General features: G+C 42.1%; 1 protein-coding gene across 3 annotated transcripts in view; it reads right to left on the bottom strand.

Moving 5' to 3' along the window:
* Positions 1-2,831: 2,831 nt before the first annotated feature.
* Copa (COPI coat complex subunit alpha) overlaps positions 2,832-9,863 on the bottom strand; it is a 44,781-nt gene continuing 37,749 nt past the window's right edge. For 2 of the 3 annotated variants that reach the window (XM_010616660.3, XM_010616662.3), the window contains exons 22-33: positions 9,128-9,216; positions 8,811-8,934; positions 7,917-8,006; positions 7,640-7,749; positions 6,917-6,994; positions 6,685-6,753; positions 6,193-6,329; positions 5,636-5,822; positions 5,423-5,533; positions 4,974-5,135; positions 4,037-4,231; positions 2,832-3,495 (exon numbers count right to left, since the gene is read on the bottom strand). In XM_010616660.3, the coding sequence (XP_010614962.1) occupies positions 3,436-3,495; positions 4,037-4,231; positions 4,974-5,135; positions 5,423-5,533; positions 5,636-5,822; positions 6,193-6,329; positions 6,685-6,753; positions 6,917-6,994; positions 7,640-7,749; positions 7,917-8,006; positions 8,811-8,934; positions 9,128-9,216 (1,412 nt within the window). In that variant the 3' untranslated portion in view covers positions 2,832-3,435. The remainder of the gene's footprint in view (positions 3,496-4,036; positions 4,232-4,973; positions 5,136-5,422; positions 5,534-5,635; positions 5,823-6,192; positions 6,330-6,684; positions 6,754-6,916; positions 6,995-7,639; positions 7,750-7,916; positions 8,007-8,810; positions 8,935-9,127; positions 9,217-9,863) is intronic. The other variant, XM_010616661.3, reaches the window with a different exon arrangement.

Below are 9,863 nucleotides of genomic sequence, written 5' to 3'. Positions count from 1 at the left end.
CACTAATGTGATAATTCAAGCATGTTAATAAGGAAAATACTATAAAGTAATTAAATTAGACTCAAAAATAAAAATGATTCTTTCTTAGCTTTTTTGAGCAGGGTCTCCATATAGTCTAGGCTCTTCTTGACTCATCATGTAGCTCAGGCTGGCTTTGAACTTGCAATCCTTCTGCCTTGGCTTCCTGAGTGCTGGGATTACAGGCATATGTTATACCTGGCTTCTTTGTATTATTAAACTTGATTCTGCTTTTCTGTTTTTACTGATGATATTATATATATTTTTTGGTATCAGGGATTGAACTTGGGACCCTGTGCTTGTGAGGCAGGTGGAGGAACCACTGAGCTAAATCCTCGGCCCAATATGTCAATATTTATTCATGTCCTAACTGCTCGTCTTTATAATGAATATTATTGCAAAAATATCTTAAAGCACTTTTTTCATATTAGCCTCTTAAGGACTTACTGGTTCTTCACTTTTTTTGAGACAAGGTCTATGTAGTTTAGATGAATTTTTTTTTTTTTTTTTTTTTGGTGGTACCAGAGATCAAACTCAGCACCTTTCACTTTGCAAGACAGATGTGGTGCCACTGAGCTAAATCCCTGGCACTCACCATGTAATTTAGGCTGGCCTCTAATTCACTGTATAGCACAGGTTGGCCTTGAAATCAGTGATCCTCCTGCCTCAGCCTCCTGAGTGGCAGGATTACAGGCATGTGCCACCACGCCTGGCCCCACTATTTACTGACTGATGTCAGATTGATATTCACAATATGTATTTCACATATATTTATCTGGTCTCCCCAATTGTATAACTTGTGATTGTCAACTTTTTTTATGTCGGTTTATTCTTGTGTACAAATTTGGTGATTTAATCTGTAAACTTAAGGTTTTTATTTTTGCAAAAATTTAATCACCAACTTGCCTATGTTTACAGAATGTTTATAACTTGAGAAAATGCTATCAAAGTGGTATACAAAATTTTGATACGGCAAGCATAGTTTGAGCATGATGTTTAAGAGACAACAGGAAAGAGAGAGGTAGACCTTTTACACATAGGAAGGGGATCTAAAGACAGAGGGAGAAGGGATAGAAACAGGAAGGGGAAGTAAAAAGGATCAAGATGCAGTATGTGTATACACCAACTCCCCACAACGAATGTATTCATAATGTACAACAATCATGTATTTTAAGAAAACAAATCTTAAACTAAAAATATAAAGGCTTGGGATGGGTATGTGGCTCAGTGGTAGAGTGCTTGTCTAGCATGCATAGCGCCCTGGACTTCATCTCCAGTACTAAAGAAAGTAAAATAAAATATAAAGGCCTATGCTTTACGAAGCAGGTATTCTACTTGTAATTTATTCTGACAGACTTCTCCCACCCCTACTATATATGTTTATTTATTGGGGACCACAGCAGAGAATCCCAATTTCCTGATCTGTGCTATGATGCACAGTGAGAAGACACACCTAGAAACAGAGCTAAAGAGACAGTGAACTGGGATGGCCAGTGCTTGAGCAAGCAGCAAAAACCCTGAACAGCCAGAACTGTTGATATTTATTGGTCACACAATCATTAAGTTGGGGCGAGGGGACCACATGTGGTTGCTAGGGATATATTGCTAACACAGGCAAGGCTTGTAAAAGACAAAGCATTCTTCTGTTGGGAACAGAGCAGACAAGACATGGATCATGGTTAACAGATAACCTTATCTTTTTAGTTAAGGTTTTAATTCTGGGAATGAAACTGTGGTGAGTCCCTTTGACCTTGGCTGCCATGTTATCTCATATGAAGCCCCACAGCTTCATGGGCCATTTCTCTGGCCTCTGGTGTGGTTGTTGGTGAAGACGTTGTGCTAACCTGCACACCATCTGCAGTGCTCTCATGAGTCAGAGTCACTGCTAAAAACAAGCCAAATGTGGGGGTTCTTTACAGCTTGCACTGCTTACAGCCTGCTTTAGGCATAATTAATGGGGCAGTCTCCCAGTTATTCTTTGCAATAATGTTGATAATTGGAAAAGACTGGGAGTAACTCAAATATTCAACAAGAAGTAACTTAACTTACTCTACAATATATACTATACAGAGAATTGCAAAATTTAAATCTCTAAAGTATAAAAAATGAAAAAAGGTACGAAATGTTAAATAGCGTGCTTCCATTTGTGTATAAGAGAGAGGTGAGGAAGGACATATCCTTACCTACTTATATATACATGAAAATTTCTTCAAGGATAAAGGGAAGCCAGTAATAGTGGTTGCCTCCTTTGAGAAAGGTGATAGGAAATGAGTGATTCAGGAAAGGGGTGGAAGGCTTATAGGAGAGTTTTTAATATTTACTGATTTCTGAACTATGTGAATATATTTATTGAAAACCTGAATTTAAAAATGTAAAAAAGTATATCTTTTAAATCAAAGGCATAATACAACATTCTGCCCAATTATTCTTAGCAGACAATATATTGCTCTCCATTGTAAAGTATATACCCATATACTAATTAATGTATGTATAGTACAAGTAAAGTACCTAGGACAAGAGTAGGCATATGGTAGATGATCAATGAATACTAGCTACAATTAGCAGTAAGTGGAAGGTGGCAGTCAAAAATAGGTTAGGAGAGCTACTTGCTTTCTATCACTCTCTCAACAGGTTAGGTCTGTGCCAAACATATATAGAATTTTCTATATATAGAATATATAGAATTTTTTTCCCTGATAGTGGGATCTAGTAATTAAAAATCACTATTGAAGGACAGATACCTGGTTTGCTGGGCAGCTACATGGAGTGAACAACAAGGAAATGTTCAGGAAATAAAAGTCAAGCCAAGAAACTCTTGTAGAATTTACTTTACTTAGTATGAGAAACAAAGTATGACAACAATGGTTACAAAGAACAAATCAACAAAAAGTGGTATGCGTTTTGGAAAACTAAATGATTTCTTCTCAGGCCTCAAGTTTCCAGTACACAGAGGGTACCTGCCTAGGAGTTTAAACGGTCCAGTAAGATGGGGGGATAGTGAAGAGTTTGGTGTGACTGAGAAGATATGGTATCTTATTTGTTATGTCTTACTCCTTCCTAGCAGAAGGAAACAAAGGTGGTAGGGAGGTGAGGAATAAACACTAATGGAATTTACTAAACAAATGTCCATCACAAAGTTTTCATTTGTTCCTTACAAGAGCAAAGTTGGAAGAGCAAGGCTAACTATGACCACGAATGTTGTCACTTTGAGAAGAGCAGAGGTCCTCAAGGGCAAAGATGTCCAATCGAGATGTCCTGATTTGCTACAAAAGTAGAGAAAAACACCACTGAATTTTAGGGATAGCCAAATAGCAATAACCTAAGTGTGGCTATGGGCAGAGGTTGGTGTTATGAGGGTACAGGGACTAATTCTCTGAAGGAAAAGTGCATGATTGACCTACACACACAAAGGGGGACTTAGCGAAACTGAAGAGGACTGATCCTTAGACCAATTACGTCTTTGCCAATCTCTGTCACCTGTGGAGAGGAAAACAGGACTAAATTAGAGATGTGTGAGGTTGATTTTGGGGGGGAGGGGGGTACCAGGGATCGAACTCAGGATGTGCTTGCAAGGCATGTGTGGTGCCACTGAGCTACATCCCCAGCCCAAGAGATCTGTGAGGTTGAGAACTCTACAAAGTTTGCTGTTATGCCTCTCAAATCAACATTTACTACTGAGAAATGGAGCAGAAGGAGAGAAGCTCTATATTTTTCCAATATCACTGCCCCAGGAAAACGGCTACAGTGGTTCTTTCTCTTTCTCCTTCCATATATTTAATTTTAGGATTTAATTTTGAGGATTGAACCCAGGAGTTCATATATGCTAAGAAGTAAACATGCTACCATTAAGCTACATCCCCAGCCCTTTTTATTTTTTTATTCATTTCTTTTTTGAGAAAGGGTCTTGCTAAATTGCTCAGGCTGGCTTCAAACTTGCAACTCTCCTGCTTCAATCCTGAGAAGGTGGGATTTCAGGCATGCACCTGAGTGCAGATGCATTCTTGAGGTCAATACTTACTGTAGTGACCCTGCAGATCTGACCCTTGAACTCAGGGGAATAGCAGGCCCCACTGAGTGGACACTTCTCCACCGGTTTTCCACGGTAGATGGGCCGATAAGACGCAGCACAAATGTCAAAGGGGTTGTGCATGTCATAATTCAGCTGACAGGCATCTGTGGGGTTCTTCTCACAGGCAGACAGGATTTTTCTGGTCTAGGAAAGGGAAAGGAACTTTAGTTAAGAGGACAGAAAGCCTCCCGAGCCCACCATACTCTTTAAGGAAAACAAATTGGAAACATGTTTAAATATTGCATCGTTTCTTTGGTGTGTGAAACTGAAAATGTAAATAAGGACAAAAATGTGTAACAGTGGGAAATGGGAAGAAAATGTTCACGTGAGAAGGGGAATAAGGGAAGGGGAAGGGGGGAAAGAAGAAAGGACAAGAATAAAAAGAGGGGCTGGGGATTTAGCTCAGTGATTCCATCGCCTGCCTCAGAAGAGCAAGGTCCCAAGTTCAATCCCTGGTACCAAGACAAAAAAGGAGAACAGAAGGACAAAAATGGAAACAAAGCTCTTATAAATAAGGAGGGGAAGAGGGATGGGGGGAATGGAAAAAAAAAAAAGAATCAAGATATATCATGTACAGCTACAAATTCCCTAATATGAATTTTATCATTATGTGTATCTAAAATGTACCAATTAAAAAAAGTATTTCCTCCTTAAAAAAAAAAAAAAAAGGAGTGGGGCTATTTGTAGTCATACCAATGCCCTGTATGAATAAGTTATTATTTTGGATTGCAGGAACAAAAGGGAATACTCAAGTCAGTAAGTATGCACAGAGTGGCATTCTGTTGGCTCATTTGTTATATATATATATTTCTTTCAGAAGCAAAGACCTTGGTCTTCTATGAGCAGATCTGGTTCCCCTACAGTCACAGAAGGAGATCCCACTTACCTGTTGAGCCACCTCAGGCTTAGGTCCAAGTTCCAGCAGGCGACGAGCAAAGGTGGCAGCTGTCTTGAAGTTCTTGAGCTTAAAGAAGAGGTTGAGGGCCGTCCGCAGCACTAGGATCATGTGCACAGGCTGCAGGTTGGAGTGGGTGAAATAGGCTGCCATCTGGTGGACAGAAAGAGAGACACATGCCAGGCTGGAGGATGTATCAACTGCTGCAGGTGATTAAAAAAACAAAGCCAGACAGATTAACAAGACTGGCTATATAAAACATAGAGGTCCTCTACCTCCTAGGTCTGGAGGACTGATGAGATGAGGAAGAAGGATGGAGAAATGTAACCAAATTTCCCTTCCTCTGCAGAGCCAGATCTGGGTTTGGAACCAAAGAATTTAGATCTCATGGAAGGTGCAGGGGACACTACCTCGGCAGTGCTTAGTCCCACAGATCTTACCTCACAGATGCGCTTCTGCTGGTCTAGAGTCTCTTTGGGCAGCTTCTTTCTCTCTATCTCCATGGACAAACCCACAATATACTCCCGGCAAATGGTGATGAGCTGCTGGGCCTGGACAGGGTGCAGAGGAAGGTCATGGTACTGGACAAGAATGGAGGAAGGACAAGAATCTGGGGGGAGGAGGGTTGGGACAAAAGGCTAGATTCCTCCTACCTCGGCAATCTCCTGTTTATTGTCCACAACAAGAAGTGGCACACTGAGTAAGATGGAACGGAATTTTTCCACAGCCTCCTCAAACTTGCCAACTGTGGTGAGCTGGTAGCACAGCTGCAACCGCTGGATGAGGTCATTCAGCTTTAGGCCTACAGCTGGTACACCATTTTTCAGCCCTGCGTCCTTCCTAGAAAGAAAACAGGACTATCAGTTGCCAACTACGACTCAATTTCTCTTTCTGGCAAACATGATCACAAGCCACCCTATTGTGAAAACAGTTGGGGAATAAGATGGCAGAAGGCATAAACCTAACTCCACAAAAATAACAAACCACAGTTCTTATTTTTATTTTTTTATTTTTTGGGGTACCGGGGATCGAACTTGGGTCCTTGTGCTTGTGAGGTAGTCAGTGGAAATACTGAACTAAATTCCTGGCGAACCACAGTTCTTTTCCTGCTCGGAAACCCTGTCTCTGGGACAATTCTGTGTCACTGAGGCTAACACCTGAAATAATTCAACATAGTTGGGACAGACAAAAGCAGGGAACAGGGCCTTACCAATTGCGGCTGGGGTAGGCATACATGGAGGGAAGGCAGGGCAGAGCCTGATAGGTAGTACGGCCTCGGGCATATGTCTGTAGGAACAGTTGCTTGTAGGGGCCAAACTGGATCACTCCTATCTGGTCATGAAGGAGCTGGGAGATGACAGGAAAGAAATATAAGGATTTTGGCTCTACCACTTAAAAATTAATTGTATGTAATGGGTCTACAACGTCTCTGTGTTTGTTTTCTCATCAGTAAAATACACTTAATCACAGCACCTGTTTAATTATTAAAACATATATTTAGGATAGTGCTTGGCACACAGTGAACACTGAATGTTAGTGGCTGTTGTGAGTTCGAGGCCAGCCTGGGCTACAGAGTAAGTTCAGTGCCAGCCTGAACTACATAGCCCAGACCCTGTTTCAAAAGATAGACCAACCATCACCCTGAGACCCTGGGCTGCACACATTTAAGAGGAAAGGCCATGGCTACCTGGAGAAGACTTACCCGCATGGCTGTTTCAAAAGAGCCTGCCAGGATGTGATCAACTGGAAGCTGAGAGTTGTTGCACCAGATCTAATAAGAAACAGAAAAGTCAAACCAAACGAAAAACTGCCCTCTTTTCAAATTGTCCTCTTTCATATCTATTAATAGAAAAGTATTCAGTGGTTTACACATTAATCAAGTGTTAGCCAGATGAGAAAGACTCATCCACATAGGGCTGTGCTTTCCTACGTACTTGAGTTGGGCTTGTTCCTTTGGTTGGGGGCACAAAGAACCCATCTTCAGCCCCACCAGCTGCCCCAGGGGGTACATCCTAAAGGAAAAACAAAAATGAAGTCTTTTTTTTTTTTTGGTTTTTTGAGACAGGGTCTCACTATGTAGTTGAGACTGACCTGGAACTCACTATGTAGCCCAGGCTGGTCTCGAACTCACAGCGATCCTCCTGCCTCAGCCTCCCAAGTGCTGGGATTATAGGCCTGTGCCACCACGCCTGGCAATTAAGTCATTTTTAAAGCTTTTCAAACACTTTGTTCTGTGGAATCTAAGACATCATTTACCTTGTTTTCCACTTCTGCTGGGGAGAATACCCCCATAATAGAAGCCACTTCTCCAGTAACCAAAAGCTCCAACTCAGATTTAAAAAGCTTGCTGCCCTTTCATAAGCTGCTGCTGGCACAATCCTATCTCATTTCTCCATCTTTCAAATGGGAGGTAAGTATCAGTCATGTCCTAGATTCCCCTCCTTTTTGGCTATAACAGGACAAACAAAAGAGGTCAGGCCAATAATTCTGACCTTCTCATTCTTGCCTCTCTCAAGTGGGAGATAAGCAGTAGGTGAGGAGAGTCTAGATTGCTTCCCTTGTCTGAAAACCATAGGACAAATGCAGGGTGGTGATAAAGCTACTGGTTTCCACAAAAAGAAATGGAAAGAACTTTCCAAGGGTGAGAATCCACATACCAGCTCAGGCGGGAGCTCCAGATCTTCTTCCACATCCCAGCCGCCTCCTTCTTCCTGTCCCTTGCCAAGAACATCATCCCCCAAACCTTCTGGAGCCTCCACAAACCCATCTATAAGGAAAATTCAGATCAGAATAGACTTGGGTGGTGGTACGATCTCAGTTGAAGGAGAGCAAAATGTTGAGATCCTAACTGGCTCCACTGTTTGGAAGCCTGCAAAACTAGCCCACAACTAGTCCCGACCCAAGGTGTTCCCCTCCCCAGAGCAGCATCCCTACCTTCATCCAGCTGCAGTTCTGCATCCTCTCCCCAGCCCTCAGTGCCAACAGTGTCAATGTCAATGTCAGCAGCCAGCGCTCCTCCCTTACCTAGCAAGAGAAGGAATAGGAAATACGAAAGAGTCTTCTCTGTAGGCAAACTGCATCCTTTCAAAAAGAGTTGCCCAAGATCTGTCCACTTATTTTTTTCATGTATTATGTATTTTTGAGGTACTTATGCTATGCTAACTTGCAACAGATTTCAGAGAGAGGGAATAGAAGGGAGGTAACTAACCTTCACACTACCAAAAACTGGCTCTTAAACCACTTTTAAGTTACTAGTCCTTGGCTGCCAACTCTTGGAACTTCTTCCGAGACCCTGAATTACTAACAGTATAGTGTGTGCTGGGCAGGAGGACATAGGAAGTAAAGGAGATAAAGGAAAAAGCAGGGCTGGGAAGAAAATGCAGTCTGTTTAGACTCTTACTTAGAAGTGAACTAGAGACATATCTGAGACAACCGAAGGGTAAGGGTGGCAGTGGTAGAGGGTGGTAGTACCCATGTGCACACACCCATATGACGGAATTAAGAGGTGGCTGAATTTGTACCTGAAGATATTGTGAATGATAAAATACTAGACCACGACTTCATATACAGTAAAACCTAGGGAAATATACCAAAATAGTTGCAGGGGTTTTTAGCGGTAATTGGAACAAACCCCCATCCCCAATTCCCAAACTGTCTTCTATGATTGCAAAAAGCCTTCCTTTGTACCACAAACTAACTGGCATTTCAGTGCTCCATAAGGCTTTACAAAGAAAAATGGACAAATGAAACTAAACGCTAAGAGCACTCTCTAGGACAGTTCCTTACAAAATAAATGATAAAACTGCTATGAAAGAAATGGGCACTGACCTTTGCTGGCAATGGAGCCTTCAAAGAACCCTTTAGACACAGTTAGTAAGGGCCAGTTGGTATCCAATGGCATGATAGGTGCAGGCGGCTGGAGCAGCTTAGCATTAGGGTCAATGTCTGGGATCTGAGAGGTGGAAGAAGGTAAAAGGTTTAAACACAAATAACTCTCAGGAATCCTACACAGGTTATGGAAATTTCCCTTAAGCTCATTTATTTCTCAGCCTCTTTGTGTAACCAGGTGGGAGAGTTTTAAATTGTTCTAAGATCTGAGTTAATCCTGCAATCAAAGACACTCATATAAAAAAATAATGGCTCACTGTCTCCTTCTCTGGGTCAAATGTTTCCTTTAGACTCTCCGCCTCTTCATCTAAGCCATGAGTAGCAGCTGTGAGATAGGCCAGGGACTCTGCAGAGAAAACAGACATTCTTAAGGGAATATTATGGTGGTAGACAGACTCAGAGATGAAACGCCCCTCTCACAGTGAACCCTGTATCATAGTATCCAAGTAGCTGAATAATACCTGTCCCTTAAGTGCAGGCTGGATTTATTAACGACCGCCCTCCGAACAGACAGACAAGGTAAAGGTAGTGGGATGTTACTACTGCGATTAGCTTACAATTGTGCCTTCTATTTCCAGTGCCCCTTCCTTTTGTTGTGGTATGGGGGATTGAATTCAGGGCCTTACCACTTAGCTACAACCCCAGCCCTTTTTATTTTGAAACAGGTCTTGCAAAGTTGCTTTGGTGGGACTTGAATTTGTGATCCTCCTGCCTTGACTTCCTGAGTACTTGTAAACCAGCTGCCATGCTGTGAATTGCCCTATGCAGAAGCTAATATAGGAAGAAAATGACATCTCCCAGACAACAGAGACCAAAGGCCTGAGTAATGGACAACCAGGTGACCATGTGTGAAAGTGAGGCCCTCCCAAATGAGCCTGGTATGTCTGCAGTCCTGGTCAACACCTTGACTACAGTCCTGTTAGAGGCACTTAGCCAGAGCTAAGTCATGCTCCAACCTGTAAGACATAAATGTTTTTTGTTTAAACTACAAAG

Source organism: Fukomys damarensis, unplaced genomic scaffold (assembly GCF_012274545.1).
Source record: "Fukomys damarensis isolate Sample0158 unplaced genomic scaffold, DMR_v1.0_HiC HiC_scaffold_19, whole genome shotgun sequence".
Classification (NCBI taxonomy): Eukaryota; Metazoa; Chordata; class Mammalia; order Rodentia; family Bathyergidae; genus Fukomys; species Fukomys damarensis.
Note: the sequence above shows the minus strand (reverse complement) of the source record. Positions and strands in the feature narration are given on the sequence as shown.